Source organism: Phoca vitulina, unplaced genomic scaffold (assembly GCF_004348235.1).
Source record: "Phoca vitulina isolate PV1807 unplaced genomic scaffold, GSC_HSeal_1.0 scaffold2, whole genome shotgun sequence".
In the NCBI taxonomy this organism is placed as follows: domain Eukaryota; kingdom Metazoa; phylum Chordata; class Mammalia; order Carnivora; family Phocidae; genus Phoca; species Phoca vitulina.
This window is the reverse complement of record NW_022589705.1, coordinates 46,834,263-46,855,811: the sequence shown is the minus strand read 5'-3', so window position 1 is coordinate 46,855,811 and position 21,549 is coordinate 46,834,263. Positions and strand designations below refer to the sequence as shown.

Sequence of the window (21,549 nt, the reverse complement as noted above, 5' to 3'; positions counted from 1 at the left end):
ATATAAAACCTATTTCTGTAAATCAGAGAAAAGACAGGAAACTCAAGAGAAAACATGAGTTAAGTATATGAGCAGGGAGTTTACCGAGGGAGAAGTCAGATTACTAGTAATATATAAAGAAAAGCTCAGCTTCATAAGAAATTGGAAAATGATTTATTAAAAAAAAAATCAGAAAACCAAAATAAAACCACAGTTAAATTAGCCCCTTTACATGTACCAGATTGGCAAAAATTTGAAAGTCAGAGAATGCCAAGTGTTGGTGGGGAAATAAGAATCCTCATGCTTTTCTTGTTGGAGTGTCAACTGATTAGCTATTTTAGAGATCACTCTGGCTGTGTTTAATGAAATAATGTGTGGATTTGCTCTATAATTGAGCAGCTCTGTGAAGATATATCCAGAGACACTCTTGCACACATGAGGACATGCCAGAGAATGTTCACTGCATCCTTGTTTGTGTTAGCAAAGAGTTGGAAGGAACCTCCTGATTGTCACTTGGAGACTGGACAGAAAGAGGTTTGAGGTAGCAGTTGGAAGGAATGAGCTGGATTTACATATAGCAGCAGGGTGGACATATTCCAGAAATATAATATTGAGTGGGAAGGAAAAAGTAAGAAAAAGCATTAAATGTACTCCCAGCACGTTTCATGAAAATACAGAACACTAGCACAAAGCCACATTAACTTTCAAGGATACATAGATATCTAAATAAACATCTGAGAGGTAGATTAGAAGGATGCATATATCAGTACAGCAGGTACCTTTGGGAACACAGAAGTGGAAGATGAAGGGGAAAATAATTCTACAAATATCCCTGCACAGGATCCTTGCACTAACAAGAACAAATCTGAAGTTCTTAACAAGAAATTGGTTCTTCCTAAAGCTTTGCTGGGATGAATTGTTTTTTATATCTTTATCCACCGTGATTTTGTTTTTGTGCTTCCCCCCTTTTCCCCAAAAAGAGTCGCTGGCTCCTCGCCAGGTCTCTGCAAACTCGAAGGGTGTGGACAACATTATGGTGACATGGGAGCCTCCCGGGAAAGCTGCACCGGCTGTCCAGGAGTATGTGGTGGAGTGGAAGGAGCTCCATCCCAGGGGTGGCACGCAGCCCCCTCTAAACTGGCTGCGGAGTACCCCCTCCAATGTGTCTGCTCTGATTTCAGGTATTTTATTGTTCACCTTCCTCTTCAAATGCTACTGAGTTTCACTTTTTTTTTTTTTTAAGAAATCACAGGTGAGAACCCAGAACCTTCCTCAATTACAGGCAGTTGAATAACAGGGACAGTGATGACCTAGAGTCCTTCAAGACAGGACCTCAGAATACAGCACTACAGTCATAGAAGACCAACTGATTGACCAAAAACTCTAGTATTTATGGAAAATTCGTGTGCCTGGCACAGAGCCATATAAAACAAATGCATCACTGAACCACACAAGCATGGCTGAAAGCTAAGTAGTAACCAGTCAGTGTGATGGGCACCTTTCACTTGGGAGTTTATGTAATTCTCAGAACAATCATGTGCAGCAAGTGTTTAATTATATCCGTTGTACAGATGAGGAAACCAGGAGATCTTTCGTTCCCAATTCTGCTGAATATTATTTGTGTGATAATAAATCCAGAATTATCTATATGATAATCAGCATCTCAGTCCTCAAGTCCAAATCTGTCAGTGGTTTCTATCAAGTGATAGCATCTGAAAAGATATTAAAACGATCGGACAGAACTTCGTCAATGTCACTTTTAGGAATAAGCTCAGCATAGTAAAAAGTGCAGGTTCTACAGCCAGACTATCTGGGGTTAAGCCCTGGCTCTGTCACTTACTAGGTTGTGTGACCTACGGCAAATTACTTAACTTCTCTCTGCCTCAGTTTCCTTACCTGTCAAATGAAGAAAATAATAATACCTATCTCATTGGGAATTAATGTAGAGAAAACATTGTGAACAGAGCCTCACGCATTTTAAGTACTTGGTAATTTAGCTGTCACTGTTATTATTATACATGACAGGGCTAAGATTCTCATAGGTTTTCAAACTCTAAATTCTATAGTATTTTTATTACGCCATGCCATCATTACACCTGCCCAAGAGGATATGCATACCCTGCCTATGGAGACAAGACAAATGAAATAAGCAGAGCACACCACCAAACAATACGTGAGCTAGTCCTTAACTGTGGGCCTCTTTTACAGTTTAGCTGTTAGACTTCTAGTGGATTGTGTTCAGTTATAATCACTACACGTAAAGTTGGTGTTGTCTAGATAACCCAGTGAACATCAGAGGAAGACGAACAAGTCACTGGGGGTCTGGAACTTTTAATGTGGGAACCATTTAAGGGCGCCTGGGTGGCTCAGTTGATTAAGCATCTGACTCTCGATCTCAGCTCAGGTCTTGCTCTCAGGGTTGTGAGTTCAAGCCCCGCACTGGGCTCCATGCTGGGTGTGGAGTCTACTTTAAAATAATAATAATAATAGTAATAATGTGGGAACCATTTAGCCCATAGAAGAGAATTCTAGATGTGTGTGGGTGATTTGATGGCTGTTGCTGGCTTTGATGTATATGTGAGAAAGAGTATGTGTCCTTTGTTGCTCTGGAGAACAAAACTAAGTCCTCTACATGGAAATTATAAGGCGGATATCAGCTCAATTTTGAGAGAGAAATTGCCTTACATGTGATAGTCTCTAATAGGACAATCGAGTGGCCCTCAGGGCAATGCATTCCCTGTCCCTAGAATTGTTGCAGTAGAACCAACTTCCCTTTAGGGCTGTTATGCCCATCAGATCAAATGAAATAGTGGATAGAAAAGGCATTTACTGAACTCCAAACTGCTACAAAATTGTAAATGCTTATTATAAACTATATTAGGATTGACCTCTGTGGGATAGTTTGGACCCTGTGGTCCTTATAGTTTCTTCCTTTTAGAAATTCTGTAATACTACCCAAATACCAGAAAAGAGATGACAAGAGAGAATGTTTTGCCTATTTAGGGAACTAAAATATTTTTAAGCATTTTAGAAATACTCATTTGAATGAAATCAGTATAATACTGGGTAAAATAACTTTATGAATTAAAGTTGTTCCCCTGCTTGAAAACACTTGGTTAGCTATTAGTGTTGATGTTACATTCTGGAAATAAACACTTAGAAAATTAAGTAATTCGTACTTATGAATTCAGTATGGCACTCTCCAGACAGTAAGGTGACTCCTTGCCATCGGATCCTTACCAGCCTTTTTCCAGCATCTGGCTGGGGCAGCATTGGGTGTTTTGGAGTATATTCTGGAGGCCAGAATATAATCCAGCTCTTGGGTGATAGGTTTATGGGGCCTAGGCTGGGAGACCATCAGTACTGTCTTTTGTGGGTAAAAATGGTTCTGACCATATAGAACCACTCCTTTTACAAATATGTAGAAATCTGTAGGTGTCTAGAAATGCCTTCCCCAATGCCTAGGCTATTTGTGTCCCTCTTCTGCATGCTCCCATTGTATTTCCTCTGTGATCACTCCTCATTACTGATCATTTAATGTTTGTCTTCTCCCATACTTAATAGGTGAAAGTAGCTTTCTGCAAAAAATCCACCAAAGAGGTAGTTTATATACATGGCGTCAGAGGCTTTGCCCAAGGATGCCAGGTATATATGTATGCACAGGAGTAGTGGGAAATGAGCTGGAAGTTGGGGCCAGGTTGTAGAAAGAAATAAAAATCTTAGGAATGTGGATGTTGTGCACTGGACAGCAAAGCTAAGGAAGTTTTGAGGTGAATTTTTGAAAGCTAATGATTAGGGCATGTTTGTGTAAGAATTAGCCAATAAAACAAGAGTCCCTAAGGTCTGAACCAGGGAACAAGCTTGTGAGGGTTCTCTTCTTCATGCAAAAGGAAATGTCAGCTAAGTTATAGAGCCAGACTTTCTTCCCTCCTCCATTAAGGGTAGGCTGTTCACAAGGAGCCCACAGCTTCTTATGCAGCAGTCCCAAGGCCTTTGCCCTGAACTCATGTTTTGCATGGCAAAATGCAATGATACTATTTGCTTAATGAGCTCATCTGGAATTCCCACGCCTGCTCATGGCACAGTGGTTGGTTGGCTGCTTCCAGGACTAGAGACGGCAGCCAGGCCCAACCCTCTCCCAAATGAAATATGATTCCATATTCCGTGTTGCCCTTTCGGCTTCTGGGTCTGCATGCCCCTGAGAAGAATCTTTGGATGACTGGACTAAGCTGACTGTGTCCTTTTATCCATATCACTTGGTTCATGAATACAACTGGAAACTCACCATGGCATGAGTTTGGATCTCCTCGTGGTCTCTTCTGACAGTACTGGTTGCACATCTGAGCTTTATGTAGGGTACTTGCTGGAATATTTAAGGGACAATGGATTTTCATATAAAACACACATTATTTAGTAAATTATTCTGTGATATAAAATTCCTCTTCCTCAAAAATAAAATGTTAAACCCTAATCAGTTGTCAGTGGAGGGGACCAGATCTGCCTATGGCAGGGCATTAAACACTATGGGAGAGAGTCCGCACTCTGACCATGTGACCCTGTCATTGCCTGGTAGGGATTCTCTCTCATTTCCCTTTAAATTTCCTTGGGAATTGAAAGTTCGGTCATGGGCAGTATCTATGAAAAGGGCCTTTTCTTTACAGGAAGTAGAATCTGAAATTCATGGAAATAAGGAATTTTGACAGGAAAGAGCAACTTGCCAGCCAACTTCATGACTGACAGAAAATTGCAAAGTGTGGCATTTTAAAAGCTAGGAAGTAGCATTCACAGTTCCAGGTATCCTCCTAATCTCCAGGCTGTGAAGCAGGTGAAATCTGACTGGAGCACAGCGGGGAGCGAGGGGGAGGAGGTTAGCAGGAGAGGTTGGATTGCCCTGAGCTGCCCCAGTTAGTCCCAGCTGCATGGGGCAGATCCCGATAAACATCTCCGGAGTTAGAAGGGCTGTCCAGGTTCTGTGGCTGCAAAACACCAGCCACACTTCTCTGTAAATAGCAAATGATTTGTTTGTAGAAGTCCATGGGGTTTTTTTTCCTTGAAAGTGAGTTCTGTTTCAAATGCAGTCTGTGTGGTTATATTTAAATCTTTGCTGAAAGTGGAATAGCTTTTGTCTCCTTGATCGTGTGACCCTGCGAAGACACTTCAGGTTGGCCTGTCTGTTCACTATGAGGTGAACTTGGGAGGTGGGAGCCGTGGCTTCCAGAAGCCATCGACGTGGCAAACAGGATGCCGAGATTTCGTGACTTAGGTCATCCCTTCACCCTCAGTCCAGACTGTACTTGAACTATCTTCAAAGTAAGGAGAGCAAAGAAGTGCCTTGAATGCATCCATATCAGACACTTAAATGTCTCCCTTTAGTGACTCACATGTGATGCCAAACCTGTTATAAGAACTCCCTTTTCCCTTCAGAGAACATAAAACCCTACAGCTGTTATGAAATCAGTGTGTATGCGCTGTCGGGGCACCAGAGAGGATGCAGCTCCATCTGGGGTGACTCTAAGCACAAAGGTGAGTCTTGGGACCTTTTGCCAAATTTTGCTTTAGTTCAACAGTTTGGATTTGGAGGGTGACAAAAGCTTCCTGTGTTCTACTTTGCAGCACCACGGAGTGGCCCCCACATTAATGCCATCTCAGAGGAAAAAGGGAGCGTGTTAATTTCATGGACCGAAATTCCAGCCCAGGAGAAGATGGGCTGCCTCCTCCATTACAGGATATACTGGAAGGAACGGGACTCCAATACCCAGCCTCAACTTTATGGTATGTGTGAGAAACAAACGCAGTGGGACCTTTCTTATTTAGGTGTCAGGGGCATATAACTATGTGCACGTGCATACTTTCACACAGGTGCTAGCACTGTAAGTGGCACATAGTAGGTGCTCAGTAAATATTTGTGAAATTAATTGAAGAAAAATAAAAGATCTAAACACACACAAGCACACAGAGTTACTGAATATGTTATGTGCCAAGCAAATTGAAGAAGCAAAGGTAATGGACTAGGCTCTCAGGAACTGCTCAGACAGGGAGACAGCATTTCAAAAAGCAGTAACAGCACTTATATAGACCCCTGAGGTTTGCAAGGGATGAGTTGGAAGAAATTTTGAATCCCCACATTTGCAAACACTATCATAGAGTATTATTTTCCCCTTAAAATGGGTAAAATACAATACAGTTTAAGTCACTTCTTATGACCCATAATTATTCTATAACTTTAAAACGAAAGCAATTAAATTCTGGCTGGGACATTATCTCAAGTGATTTCATCTCTCATTTATGTAGCAGCTCCAAGTCACTTGCCAGATTTGATGTTCAAATCTTTGATTTATTCAGAGTCGTGTTTTTTTTTTTTTTCCTGGCTTGACCTTCTTTTTATTTCATAAGCATCTGGCTTTCTTTCAGGAGCATTTATCATAAAGAAGCAATATTTTTATTCCTTCATGAGAGCTGTTAGGTCCAGGAAGAATGCAGCAAAGCCACCCTGAGTTGTGGGTGCCAGCAGAGAGCTGCCTGCAAGAGTGACTTTTACCTGGGAAACTGTACAGGATGGTCCTTTCTCTTGACCTTAGAAGATCTTCAGTATTGATTTTCTGAAAGTTATGACTCTTAACGCTAGTTAATTTTTATTATATAAATAACACTTGCACATGGTAAAAAACATTCAAATAGTTCAGAAAGCTATACAATGGAAATTATCTCTTCCTCCATTCTTAGGTTATAGCAGTTCTTCACATGGTCTTCCAGAAAAAAACTTAATGCAGATAAAAGCATATATTTGGGATCATCATCTGTATTCTGATCTACATCTTGATTTTACCTCTCAATAATACATCAGTCCACATCAGTCCATATGGATTTGCATCACTTTTTTTTTTTTTTGAGTTTTAGAATGAGTTTATTCAAGGATGTTCTTAGGAAGGTAACAGTGTTTGTTATTAAAAAAAACTTCTGTTTCTTCATGCTGAAAAGGTAATGTAAGAGGCTAGAGTTATAAGCTTCTTTCTATTGGAATTCTGATAGTATATATAGCACAGTGTAGTCATTTCTGCGATGCCAGAATAAATAAAAAAAAGTCTCTTCTATGCTTCTCTTCAAAAAAGCGATGAATAATAACAGAAGATGGCATTAAAAAAGCCATTTTTTTTCTATTCATTCTGTAGTATTGGAGCCAGTATTTTTACCATCACAGGCTACAATTTTCACTTTATCCACTTGAATAAGTTCTGTCACCTCTCTGAATTCAACATCATTCAGTACAAAAGTCCACACATTATAGCAGAATCTGTATGTATTTAGAGAGCCCCTGAAATTGACTCTGTTCCTGACCCTCTGTGCCAATGCTGAATTTATAGCTTTATCAAACTGAAGTAGAACTTGAAGGGCAAGTTGGGGGGTGATCTGTTGAGACTGTATGAGCTCATCAAGGCTCTCCTGGAGACTGTTTCCCAAAGTGGTATTTCTGTATAACTGATATGCCATGGCTTAGGAGGAAGAAATTGTTTTTCTTATTGAGGCTTGCATTGATGTCCTGGCTAAAAATACCGTGCTGGGCTGAGGACCTCCCCAGGACCGTTCGGCTGGTGCCCTGTGGACCACAAACCTCCCGCCCTGCATCATTCTTTTTTAACAGTTCTGTAGAATTCTATTGTAAGGCCTTGCAAGCAGTCACTTAACTAATCCACCATTGCTAAGTAGAATCTATCATTGTACAGAGCTGCTTCCTACTGGGCCTGTCAGGGTAAGTCAGTTCAGAAATGCACCCCAGAATCTGATGACTTCATTGACCTCTTTGTGGGCCATTTGGAATTCTCCATGTGAAATGTGCTCCTTCCTCCCACCCCCAATTGTCATTTTAGCAGAATTTAAACCATGATGGCTATTAACAATCAACATGGTCAGTTGGTTCTTAAAGCTACTCTTGTACATGTTGAAGAAAATTTCTACCTTATTTTACCACAAATCTGATGAATCTGAAGTCTATGTAAGAGCATTTTAAGTTTTATTTATTTATTTTTTTAGTAGTCTCTATACCCAACTCAAGACCTGGAGATCAAGAGTTGCACACTCCACGGACTGAGCCAGCCAGGCGCCCCCTCTGTAAGGGCATTTTAAAAGAAGTTGAGGGGCACCTGGGTGGCTCAGTCGTTAAGCATCTGCCTTCAGCTCAGATCATGATCCCAGGGTCCTGGGATCGAGCCCTGCATCGGGCTCCCTGCTCTGCGGGAAGCCTGCTTCTCCCTCTCCCACTCCCCCTGCTTGTGTTCCCTCTCTCGCTGTGTCTCTCTCTGTCAAGTAAATAAATAAAACCTTTAAAAAAAAAGTTGAAAGGAGGTGCAGATTCAAAGTCCTATTTCACACCAGTTTAAATTAAGTTTTCCTTTTGTTTAGTAAGCACTCAGTGATGAATTAGACCTGTCCCCCATCTTCAGAGAGCTCGCGGTCTACCGAGGGAGATGGAAAAGTCCACAGAAGTGACATAACTGCTGTGATCAAGGACTGACAATTCCCTATTGTATTTGGCAACCAGAAATCATTGGCAAATCCACAAGTACAGTTTCTAGAGAGTAATAGAGGGCAGTAGGTTAAGGACGAGGGAAAAAGATGCCCAAGAGAGCGGCATCACAAACGGAGAGCCAAGGAAGAAGGGGCCCTGTCCTCTTTTGGTGCTGCCCCCCAGGCAGCAGCATGAAGGGCACATGGGGAGTGCAGTAGTCCTGCCTGAGCAGAAGGGAGGCGTGCAGCTGGGGTGGGGCATCTGCGTTTTAGTACCTTGCGCAGGGGATTCTCTGGAAACGTGCCTACACCGCTGTGTGCACCAAGAGTGCATGTCTCCACCGGCGCATACATTGTGCTTTGTTACTCCTGGGCTGCTTGTGTCAACAAACTCTTTCACATCGTGAAAGAGGAAGCTGTGGCAATTTGCTCACCGTTGTCTCCCCAGACCTACAATACAGCCAGGCGTACAGGAGGTGCTTTGTAAAAACAGTATTTGTTGACTGACACATGAGTGAATATTGCCCCACACTTTGTTAAACCAGTGTAGATTGTTAGGTTAGAACTAGTTTCCAGTAACGGCAGCTGTTTTGTCTGGTAGCACTTGACCTTCCTACCTGCAGCCTTTCATATGATTGGCAACTACCCCATCTTCCTAAACTGGTGCCTCCTCAGTTCACCACCCACATGGGAGCCTAAAGTTTCAGACCCCCACCTATTGAATGCCCCCCTTTCTCTCTGCTGGAGATCGCAGTCCAGACCAGGCAGCAGAACCAGTATTTCTGGCATGACTTCCTTGTCCCATTACTCAACACAACCTCTTCTGCTAGCCAAACTGCTGGTGCCATCACCCGCCTCACTGCTCCCTCCACGGAGTTACTGTTTTTGTTCTTCAAATATACGTACGTGTGTGTGTGTGTGTGTGTGTGTGTGTGTTTGCATGCAAACCTCTTTGGCCCAGCAAACCGTTCAAATCCCTGCCCCTCTGTTTTGAGCTCTCATTTCACTCTCAGAGCTGAAAATGCCTCCACACAGTCGGGATAGTTGACTCTGATGCTCACTGATGCTTTGCTGCAGCAAAAGTCTCTCCAAAATTAATTTTTTAATCCCCTGCCTTAGGAATAAGGAAAAAGATTTTTGAGTTTAATCATACTGCTTAAGTCTGTGCAAGCAATTTCACCAGGTTAGAGTTGGCTTGCAGTTTTCCACATGGTACTTTTTTCTCAACAGGATGTTGAATATAGAAATTGCTCTGATAGTCATAGCTGTTAAGTGATCTGCTCAGGCCTCAGCCCTGTTGGGTGGAGTGGCCCTGATATTAGAGGACTCCTTCTTGCTGGTTGCCCATAGTAAGCAGGGGTGTGGGAGTATAAGAGGTCTGTTTTCCCCACTAGATGGTGAACTCTTCGAGGCGGATTCTGTGCCTTTGTATACTTGGTGACTTGTCCAGAGCACAAGCTCAATAAATATTTGTGACTGTTGAAATAAATTTAGCAAACAGGAGCATTGTCTGACCTGCCCGGGGGTTTGTGAGCTGGTAACTGATGTTGCGGCTCAAAGTGCTGGGTTCTAGTTTCCACTCTGATCACCAGCACAGGCGCATCTGCTGAATGAGCCAGCAGGCTACTCCTGCCAAGGTTCTGCCCTTGATCTTGTAGTCCCCCTGCCCCTGCATCCCCAGCTTTTCAGAAGTCACTCCAAAACTCACACCCGGCAGATCGCTGGAGAAGATTGCCTATGTATTACAGGAGGAGAAAAACAACATCAGTGCATTCCCCAAAAAACCCAACATCTTCCCTGCTGAGACTCTGCAGGAGTGTTGAGAGCAAAAGGGACTGATAATCTAGGCTTAAACTGCCAAGCAAATCTAATCTAAGTACCATTGCTCCCACGTTTAGATTTTATGTCAAAGAAGATCATCGTATTAAACCCATTAAGACCAGTATCCAGAACCTACCCAAAAAAAAGCAGAAAATCAAAATTAATGTTGTCTATTTCATTAACTGCTAAACTTAGCTTGCTTAAAAATTCCATTGAAAACATTTTGTGTATTTAATTTCCTCCCCAAAAGTTCTCAAAGATATCTAAAAATGTTGGAAACATTATAGTCATAGGAAATAAAAGGAGTTACTACAGCTGAATAATTTCAGAAGCAGAATGATAGGGGCACCTGGGTGGCTCAGTTGGTTAAGCGTCTGCCTTTGGCTCAGGTCATGATCCCCTGGGATGGAGCCCCACCTGGGTCTTCCTGCTCAGCGGGGAGCCTGCTTCCCCCTGCTTGTGCTCCTGCATGCACACTCTGTCTCTCAAATAAATAAAATCTTAAAAAAAAAATCAGAATGATAAAAGTTCTTTCAGAGGATTTTACCACAGAAAATATATTTCGTTATTTCGGTATGCTGTGAAGTAGGACCTCCATAAATGACAGTATCTAGGGCCTATTAAAATATTAAGTACTAATGAATTAGGACTGTTTTAAAACAACAATGTGCTTTTCTCTTTCAAATTAAATAGAGCATTAACAACAACAAAAATAAGTAAAAGCTCACATTCAAATACTTCCTTTAATATGTGCCTTTCTTGTTTTATCTTTATCCTCCTTTCAGAAATTCCCTATAGGGTATCCCCAAATTCACATTCAGTAGACAGCCTACAGCCCAGTGTGACATATGTCCTGTGGATGACAGCTCTGACAGCTGCTGGTGAAAGCCCCCCAGGAAACGAGAGGGAATTTTGTCTGCAAGGTAAGAAACAACTTTAAATATGGTGTGTCCACCCTGGATTCCTACATGGGCATACAGTCCCACTATGTCTGGCATAGAGATGATCAGAGTTTCTCTAATTCATTAATTATGTTCTTGCCGCTACACCTTTGCACTTGCTGTTTCCTTTAACTGGAGTACCCTACCACTTCTTGGTCTGCTTGGAGATAGTACCTACTTATTTTTCAAAACTCAGCCTAAATGTTTCCTCCTCCAGGAAGCCTTCCCAAATGCACCTCCATAATTCCTTCATAATGCACTACATTTGACCCCTATTCAAAACTCTGAATCCAATAGGCAGGAACTGATATCTGTTTATCTTCAAGGTCTAGTACAGTGCCCAGCACATGGTACTTGTTCACTAAATATCTGTTCCAATGACCAATGAGAATAATCTCAATAATAATAATAGCAGCCATTGCATATCAGATAGTTACTATGCACCAGTCATTGTGTTAAGAGCTTTGCATACTGTATTTGTTTGCTGGGGCTCTTCTAACAAAGTGCCACAAACTGAGTAGCTTAAACAATAGAAATTTATTTTCTCACACTTGGGGAAGGTAGAAGTCTTGAGTTCAAGGTGTCAGCAGAGTTATTTCTTCTGAGGACTATGAGAGAATCAGCTCCCTGCTTCTCCCCTCAAGTTGAGTGGCAGTCTTTGGTGTTCCTTGGCTTATAGATCTCTGCCTTCATCTTCACATGGAATTCTCCTTGGGTGGTCATTGTTCAAATTTCCTCTTTTTATAAGGACACCGATCATACTGGATTAGGGCCACCCTCCTCCAGTCTGACCTTAACTAATTACCTCTGCAATGATCCCATTTCCAAATACGGTCACTTTCTGAGGTACTGGAGGTTTAGAACTTCAACATATGGATTTTTGGGGTGGGAGGACACAATTCAACCTGCATAACACAGACTTTTACTCATTTAATCCTGACCACAGCCATGTAAAGTGTCTGCTTTACACGAGTGTACCTGGCCACAGTACCAAGAGGCACTCAATTGAAGATGAATAAAGGAATAAGGGATGAGGATGCCTTTTTATAAGGCCCAGAAGGTACAGAAAGATTACCCAAAGTCATAGAAGTGGCAAGTGGCCAAACTACAATGCAAACTCAGATTTTAGTGACTTCAGTTAAATTGGCGTATATAAAGAAGTGACTAGCTAACATGGGCCTCCCTCCGCAGGCTAAATTGTGCTGTTCTCTTTGGTAGCACCTGTCTGCATCTGGTCCAAGCATGAAACAAGCTGTTTTGCTTTGCAACATGGGGTATCAAGTTAATCATTCAGGACTTTGTTGTTCTATGCCAGGTACTTCTCCCCTGGGAAAGCTGAAACCCCATCTCCTAGTACTCCCATGAAAGCTAACTTTTGAGCAATTAATTGGATTAACGACTCAGCATCTTTCTACTTGTGGTACTCCAGACTTGTCCCATCTGCCCAGGAAGGACAGCAGATGCTAAAGAAATGTCAGATCATGCAGATTCTGGGGCGGGGGGTGGGGAGGGTGGAGAGTAGCAAAGCTGCCTGCGTCAGCTCCCTCTTTCAGCCCTGGTGACACACCTCTCTCAGGGCTGGCAGGTCTGTGGCCTCTAGTCCCTCCCTGCTCACCCTCCCTCCCTCCACCCCACCCCCCGCCCCCACCTCCGCCTGTCCTGCACTCCATCAGAAGAATCTTGCTGCAAGACACCCTGCTCCATGCTGATATTCCACCTCCTGTGGCACCCATCAGTGGTTCCCCAAGGGCCTTCAAGCCGGAATTCAAACTGCTCCATCCCCAAGCCCTGCATGATCTGCTCCTGTACACCCATCTAGCTTCATCCTCTGCCACATGCTCATCACTTATACTTGAAAGCAAGACCAGACTACCTGTAGTTGCCCGAAAGTGCCGCACTGTTTGCTCTTCCCATGCCTTTGCCTGGTTCTGTCTAGTCTGCTTCCCTAACTTGTCTGCTTTGCTCGCTCCATCCTTCAAATCTGTCACTTTTCACATTGTGCCTTTGGGAGAACAACCTGAGCTGCCCTTGATGTCATTTCCCATGCTGATCCCTGCTACACTGTCTTGTACATGCTTTTTTTTTTTTGTATACCCCATGGCATCATGGTTTGTTTACATGTTTACACATCTGTCTCCTGGACTAGATTCATGACTTAAGGCAGGAGAGCCCATGTCCTAGTGATCTCAGCATCCTAGCACCTAAGAGGGCCTGATGCATTAATACTCAATAACTGGATGACGTAATGAAGAATCCTGACACACAGCAAAATACATATTCATAGCAAAGAATCAAAACAATTTCAAAGACCCTAGTTAGACAGAAGGCTTTTCCAATGGCTTAGTAAAATCAGTAATACCATTTCTCAAGGGCTGCTTATGTTCAGAAAAAGCACCATGTGCTTTATATGCACCATCTCTAATCTTCACAGCAACCTGCAAGGTAGACGTCATCATTCACCTTTTATAGATCAAGAATATAGATCAGTCTACTGATCACATAGCAGTCAGTGGCAAAGCCAGGACTAGAATTCAGGGCTTCCAGTTCACAGCCAGTGCTTTGTATACTATATCCCCTTCTCCTTCTGCCCCTGTTAGAGGAAGGAGCCCTTGTAGGGCTGGAGTCCCTTCCTTAGAACCACAGAGCTGACCCCCTTAGGGCCCCTTCTCCCTAACTGAAGGGACAAAAACAAGCTGGCCTTGTTCCTGAGCCCAGCTTCCCAGTAGCTGTGGGTAGGTGCCAGAGGGTTCACGAAACAATATTTTTAGATGTTCATTGCAGGTAACTCAGTCACAGGGTTTGCTAACTTTTCAGGTAAAGCCAATTGGAGTGTGTTTGTGGCACCAAGCATTTGCGTTGCTGTCGTCATAGTGGGCATTTTCTCAGTGCGTTACTTCCGGCAAAAGTGAGTTGGTTACATTTTCCAATTTCAGTAAATTTATTTTTTTTAATGATAATAGCTGTTGCCACTATGTGTCAAAGAAATGGGCTTTCTCAAACATTGCTGGTAGCAGACTAAATTTATCCAGCTTTCTTGGACAACAGTATATGTTAAATATTTTGAAAAAAATTAAAACTTATCTATGACCTAGCAATTCCTAAGTAGAAATTTACTCTAATTATATCATAAGTATCTGCAGATATTTAGTGGCAGATATGTTCACTGAATTATTGTTCATTAAAGGAGGACAATTTGAAACAACCTAAATGCTCAATGATGTGGGATTGGTTTCTACGTCATACTATATCTCATGCTGTATGGCATATTATATCCGTTAAAGAGGTGTAAGAAAATTAAATGGTATATTTGCAATATTACATGTTTAAAAGGTTGCAAAGAATTACATACTTTCACTTTTTAAAAAGTACATACACACACACATACCCATATGCAAGATATATCAGCTAGCATTAAATTTGGTTCTATATAACATAAAAAGCCAATTATAGGACTTAAACTAGGTGACAGTTTCTCACCCAAGTTAAGGAAGTATACTTAGGTCAAGGACTGGTGTAGTAGCTCTGTAGTCATCAGGGATCTAGACTCCTTCTGTCTTTTTGTGCCACTATCCTCTGTGGGCTTCCATCCTCAAGCTCACGTCATAGTCCGATGACTGCAGGAACTATACCCGTCATGCTTGCATTCTACAACTTACAGGCAGAAGGAAGGAAGGTGCCCACACCCCCCTATGCAGGAGCCTTTACATGAAGAAGTCAGGACACTTCTGGTTACACCTCATTGGCCAGAACTTGGTGGGGCAAGGGAGACTTAAAATTGTGGTCTTACATCTGGGCTCATTGTCATCCCAGTAAATCAAGGTCCTCTTCCTAAGGAAGAGGGTAAAGGAGTATTGGGTAGTGATTAACACACTTTACCCCAAAGATATGCACCAAAATATTAATGGTGGCTATATCAGAGGATAGAATAACAGGTGATTATAGTTCTGTTTAACTATTTTCTACAATTTCTTTAAACAAGTATTATTTTGTAAAGAGAATTTTTTTAATGAGTTATTCAACACAGAGTTTTCTTCAAATGTGTAAAGTTAAGAGAAGAGGTCAAAATAAAACTAGCTCAAAGTCATTCTGCTAGCCATTGAACTTGTCTGAAAGGCTTTACACTTATTGAAGCTCCCATGTGTGATAGATACTTCAAAGCAGAGCTCTCTTTAGGTAGACTTTGAAAAGGTTTAATTCAAATAGAGTCAAGCAGGATCACAATTCATCTTCAGGGAAATATTATCAGGGTGAAGGCTTTTTTGTTTAAAAAAAAAAGTCCCCAGATATGTGGCTTTAATAAAATAGTTTATTTCTCTCCCATAGAACAGTTCTGAGGTGAGTCATCCAGGTTGGTTGGCAGCTGTGCTCCACACAGTCATTAGGGACCCAGTTTTCTTCCACTTTATTGGCCCACCATCCCTTGGGCACTGTCCTCATCTGCATGATCTGCTCACACTTGTTTGGAGAAAAACCAGTCACATGGGCACATCTCTTGCTTCAAAGGGCTAAACATCCTGGAAGCTTTCCATTCTTATTAAACATCAAAGCTAATTTATTAAAGCCAACTCTTCAAAAATGTTTCATATTAGTTTCGAATTTTTAAAAAATAAAACATTTAAGTCACATGCATTTATAAGAAACATTTTTGGGACTTTTTTCTTTCCATGTCACAAAAGTAATATAAACACATTTTAAAATACTTTCAAAAACCCAGAAATGATAGAGAGAAAGAAAAAAAAGACCCATATTTCTTCTGATTATCAAATACAACTACTGTTGGGGCGCCTGGGTGGCTCAGTTGGTTAAGTGGCTGCCTTCGGCTCAGTTCATGATCCCAGGGTCCTGGGATCGAACCCCGCATTTGGCTCCCTGCTCGGCAGAGAGCCTGCTTCTCCCTATCCCTCTGCCTGCCGCTCTGCCTACTTGTGCTATCTCTCTGTCAAATAAATAAATAAATAATGTCTTTAAAAAAAAAAAAGAATCCAACTACTGTTAACAGTTTGGGTTATTTCTCTATTTTTTTTCTAGGTATTTTTTTTAAACATGGTTATGTTCAAGCTACTTACGCCCTTTGTATCCTGTTTTGTTCTTTAAGGTTTTTTTTTTTTTTTTACTTTATTCATAATAGTTTACCTGTTATTACACTAATATTAAACTAAATATTAAGTTCCCCACAGATGAGAACCATTCTTCTTGCTTGCTATTCCATGCCCAGTATGTGGCATGTGCTCATCACACATTAGGGGTTTAGTCAGTGTTTGTGGAATAGAATGCATGGCTGGATAGTGACAGCTAAACATTACATTGAGTAAAAGTTTCATAGTTTATTTAGGAAACCCCAAATGGCTGCATCATGACTCTATCATCTATCCAGACTTCACAGAAAACGAGTCTAGCCTTGCATGTTGCATCATCTTTCTCCTTCAGGGTTTTTATTGTATTCACTTGCATATCCCTATACTGAACCACCTCTACAGTGAAATCAGTGCACTAAGAATCAATGCTTCCGTGCCACCATGAGCACATTTAACCAGACGTCATTGTTTTATCTATAGGGCATTTGTTCTCCTTTTGGCCCTCAGACCTCAGTGGTGTAGTAAAGAAATTCCAGACCCAGCGAACAGCACCTGGGCCAAGAAACACCCCATCATGGAGGTAAGGTTATAAAGCCTTACTGGTGAGTTGATTGGATTCCAGTGATGTAAGTTTCCCACTCCAGTTACAAGGTGCTTAGTTCCTATGGACAGGTGGAGCCCCCTGTGCTAGGTTACTGAGTCATCACTCCCATGCACAGGAATTTTCTGAAGCTTATGACCAAAAGACTAAAAGACCCATAGCTTTTCACTCCTCTCTCTGCCTTATATTCCTGTCCTCACCTCAACAACTTCAAAAGAAATAAAAAAGCAAGTATTTTTGCCATTTGCTGAGCACTAGCCTGACTCATCCAAATTCAAGAGAATTGGAGCTTTACCGTGACATTTCCTGTCCTGAGCATGGAACAGATAAATAGAGCTCAGACTATTTTGGTGTTGGCAGGAAGCCAGTAAGTCATTCCATTGTGTAAGGAAAAGGTTTCAAAGAAGGAGAGGCTGCTCGGCTGGCAGATGGGAGAGCAGAGACTAAAGGATGAGAAGGGCACTGCCGCACAGCCCGAGGAGGTGAGAATAGTTCACGGTGGATCTCGGGTGGGGGTTCTGGGAGTTGGAGGCATCTGAATATGGAGCAAGACTGTGCATTTCAGGGGAGCAAAGAGGAGGAAGGCGGTATGCCAAGAGTCTTCCCATTGCCCAGGACCCTGGCAGCCCCACACTTTTCCTCACACCTCGTAGCCATTCTCCTCCAAGATTCTTCTCCTCAGTTACACAGCACATTCTCTCATCCACACCCTTTCTCAGGCCAGAAGCCAGTCGTACCAGCTCCTGCTCAGGAAGAGAGGTTTCAGCCATGTCTGCCTCAGTGGGAACTGAAGTCACTGCTGTCAGGGCCTTTGAAATAAAGTTTGGGTGCAAAGCCCACCTCTGCCACTTACTATGGTGCATGGCCCTTGGGCAATTTGCCTCACGATCTGAGCCCTAGTTTCACCCTGTGTAAAACAGGAATTGACAGTATCTTCCATGTAAACCGGTGTGAGGATTAAGATGCCATGTAAGGCACGTGGGTCATACAAGGCAAAGGTGGTTCACTTTCTTCCCAGGAAGACTCACACTTGACATCTTTCACTATTGAGGGATTTTGTCCCTGTTAAGTTACAATAGCAAGAACAATAATAGCAACAGTAGCTTTTATATATGTAGACATATATTTAATTATATGTATTATATGTCATATACATGATAATTATACATAATATAGTATATAATTGTATTATTAAATAATATATTCATGTTTATATATACATATATACAGGCATACCTCAGATTTATTGGTTTGGTTTTGAACCACTGCAATAAAGCAAATATTGTAATAAAGTCAAAAGAATTTTTAGGTTTTCCATAAAAGTTATGTTTATACTATACTGCAGTCTATTAAGTGTGCAGATTGTCTAAAAACACAATATACATACCTTAATTTAAAAATACTTTATTACTAAAAAATGCTAATCCTCATTTGTGCTTTCTGCGAGTCATAATCACTGATCGTAAGTCACCATAACAAATAATGAAAGAGTTTGAAATGTTGCAAGAATTACCAAAATGTGACACAGAGACACAAAGTGAACAAATGCTGTTGGAAACATGATGCCAGCAGACTTGTTTGAAGCAGGGCTGCCACAAACCTTCACTTTGTAAAAAAACACAGTATCTGCAAAGTGCAATAAAGCCAAGCATGATAAAATGAAGTATATCTATAGCCATATATAGATAGATAGATAGGTAGATAGGTAGATAGATAGGTAGGTAGATAGATATAGAGGTAGATCTACAGCTATATAGCTTTTCTGTGCCAGGCACTTTAAAAAAAACCTCTTTGATGCATTAAAATCTAATCCATACAACAGCTTTATGTTGTACTATTGTTATCCTCATTTCTCAGATGAAAAAACTGAGGCACAGAGGAACTAAATAACTTGCCCAACACTAGTTGGCTAGTAAATGGTGGATCCTGGATTCACATACAAGTAGGATGTGCTATCTGCCATTATATTCTCTAAAAGATCTTTAAGCATAGGGTGAGGGGAGTGTTTCTAGCAGTCAACACCTCTGAGCTCGACAGGCTAACTGAAAAGGTATTCCCACGCTGGGCTCTCACTTGGTGGCCGTCTTGTGATGACCTATGGGCATGCACTCGCTAAGGATGCTACTGCTGGTGTCGGAGAGGATTCAAGTACCAGAAGCTGCATCAGCTGAGCTTCAAGATCTCTTCCAATGCTGAGATTCCACCGTCCCATGTCCTAAGAGCCTGAAATAGGATGGTGGGAAGCATCTCTGGGTCAGTCCCGGACACCTGGCTTCCAAACCTGTAGCTTTGGCGTCATGGTCTCTGTTTGCCTCTGCTTGGGCATGAGGAGAAACGGCGGTATGCAGGGCTTATGAAGGCTGTAAAAACCTAGAAGAAATGCTAATACACACACACAAGGGTTAGGACAGTAACACAGGGAAAAGATAACAGAAATTGCCATCCATTTGTCCAGAGTTGTATAGTGTATGTTCATTGTAGCATTATAAATAGAAGCCAAAAAACTGGGCATAATATAGCCTTCCACCAGGGGAGCAGATTAAACGTGGGTACATCCATATTAAGCAACTACTAAAAAAAGAGAGAGATCTACATGTCTAAAAATCCCTAAGATATTTGAAGGTGAAAAAAAACAGTTTGTAACAGTTGTCTGAAATGGGTTCTCATTTGTATAAAAAGATTTTATATACACACACACAACACAACTGCAGCCTGTGTACAGGATATTTCTGGAAGCCTACATATGAAACTGATAATGTTGGTTGCCTTTGGGTAGCAGGTTGGAGGTAAGAGGGTCACTTAATTTTCATTACAAAGTCTATTTAAACTTTTAAATTTTTTTACAAAACTATGTGCATACATATCTTTTGCAAAAATAACCGGTAAATTAGAAAATAAAATTTAGCTTAAACATGGCATCTGTGATGATGGCCTTGAGGTAGCCTCAGAACACCATGTCACTTGACCCCTGACGTGGGTGGACTGTTGTTAAAGACCCAAACTGCTCTCCTGGTAATAGGCTGAGGCAAACATTAGAAACACAGTGTTCTTTCACCTCCAACAAAATTCTCAGAATTCTTTTGAGTTTCCAGGCCTTAGATCCCCCCTTACTTTTTAAGATGTGGCTAAAATATAACAGGTCTTCAAGCTCTAGAGAAAAGGCCAAATCATAAAGGGGATCACTGGGATGTTCTCCATTTTGAGCTTGTAGAAACTAAACCATGTCCATGAGGTACCTGAACGAATAGTGGTTCCAGGTCTTGTTGGCCAGAGGGCCTGCTTTGTACAACTCTGAGGAGCAGGCTCTATCACTACTGTCAAAGCCTTCAAGAAGGCATAGCAAATGCTTCACCTTAAGAAAAAAACAAAACATTTCTGTATCCTATATAGTCTCTCCCACATCTGGGGTAACAGTGCTTTGTCAGCTCTGCTTCCCAGAGCTGAAGGCCATCCACCAAGCCAGACCATTGTGCCACTGCCAGTTTTGGGTAATGATCAGAAAAGAGCACACTCCCAAGAAGGAAACACACACTTACCCTCTAGCTTGTCAGTGGCCTTTGCGGAAGTCTGTCCTGAGACAGCACCATCATTCACTTGTTGGATGCATGCCATGCTCAAGGAAAGAAGGGGACATGAGAGGCCGATCCAGGCCTAAGCACTCTTACACAACTTGGCATCTGACAGATGAGGGAACCAAAGGCCGGAGAGGTTGATGGAATTTGCCCAAGCTGTAGAGTGTCAGAGCTGGGACCAGTCCTCAGGGTTTCCCCTGTCCCAAGGCTATTTTTTGTCCTCCTCCTCTCTTAAGGCATGAATGATCCCTGTTTTTAGATGGTTTATGGGCATGTTAAAAAAGAAGAAAAAGTGACAGTATAAAACATCATGTGCCAAGAACCTGACGGTGATTTCTTTGCTGTTGTAGGAGTCCAGTGCAGGAAACAATCAGGAGGGGCTTCATGAGAGAGGAAGGGCATCAAGCAGGAAATGGTGCAGCAAACAAAAGCAGGGTAGCGGCTGGCAGTGGAAGCACCAGCGTGGGGGTGGCACTGAGAAAAGTGGTTTTAAAAAGACCAGGATGGTGTGCCTGCCGTAGTTTCTGAATGGACACATGGGGAGGTAGAAGGTGGTGCAAACCTGACTACCCCACTAAGGGCTAGAAGCTTCACTGCAGATATTAAGTCTGAGTTGATGAAGGCTTTGGAACTCTGCTTTAGAAAGATCAAGCAGTCAGTGTGAAAGATAGTTTTGAGGGTTAGGTAGAGCCCAATAAAGCCTAGAAAGAAAAATGTTAACAAAGTGCTTGGACTTGGGACTCAGGAATTCATAATTTGGGAAAGAAAAATCAGGACATTGAAGAGCTAGTAACTGATGTGATATTGACAAAGAGAAGGCAGAGAAGTAACAGACAAAATTAGCCATAGGGGAAAAAAGAATGAACATTTTTCCAAGTTACTCTTTCCAGTTTACCCTGAACCTTTAATCAAAGCCCAAACTCATTAGCATCCCTTAAAAACCTCTTCATCATATGACCTCAGATTTCCGAAACCTCAGTTTACCTGGCAAAAGAAAGAACTAGCAGGTTCCAGAACAGACCAGTCCTCCTGGCCCATTACCTCCTTACTTGGGAAGT

The 21,549-nt window shown here is 41.9% G+C and overlaps 2 protein-coding genes across 4 annotated transcripts in view; one reads left to right on the top strand and one right to left on the bottom strand.

Annotated features, from left to right (window-relative positions):
- IL12RB2 (interleukin 12 receptor subunit beta 2) overlaps positions 1-21,549 on the top strand; it is an 88,826-nt gene that overhangs the window by 54,303 nt on the left and 12,974 nt on the right. For all 3 annotated transcript variants that reach the window (XM_032426485.1, XM_032426491.1, XM_032426481.1), the window contains 6 exons: positions 960-1,160; positions 5,404-5,502; positions 5,593-5,751; positions 11,088-11,225; positions 14,058-14,148; positions 16,799-16,898. In XM_032426485.1, coding sequence (XP_032282376.1) covers positions 960-1,160; positions 5,404-5,502; positions 5,593-5,751; positions 11,088-11,225; positions 14,058-14,148; positions 16,799-16,898 — 788 coding nt within the window. The remainder of the gene's footprint in view (positions 1-959; positions 1,161-5,403; positions 5,503-5,592; positions 5,752-11,087; positions 11,226-14,057; positions 14,149-16,798; positions 16,899-21,549) is intronic.
- On the bottom strand, positions 7,074-7,513 carry LOC116646050 (transcription initiation factor IIA subunit 2-like). Its single transcript, XM_032426518.1, has one exon. The coding sequence runs from the start codon at positions 7,465-7,467 to the stop codon at positions 7,138-7,140; it is 330 nt and encodes a 109-aa protein (XP_032282409.1). The 5' UTR covers positions 7,468-7,513; the 3' UTR covers positions 7,074-7,137.

Bases quoted from the DNA above. Each gene is read 5' to 3' on its own strand.
- LOC116646050 (XM_032426518.1), bottom strand. From the start codon at position 7,467: ATGGCATATCAGTTATACAGAAATACCACTTTGGGAAACAGTCTCCAG.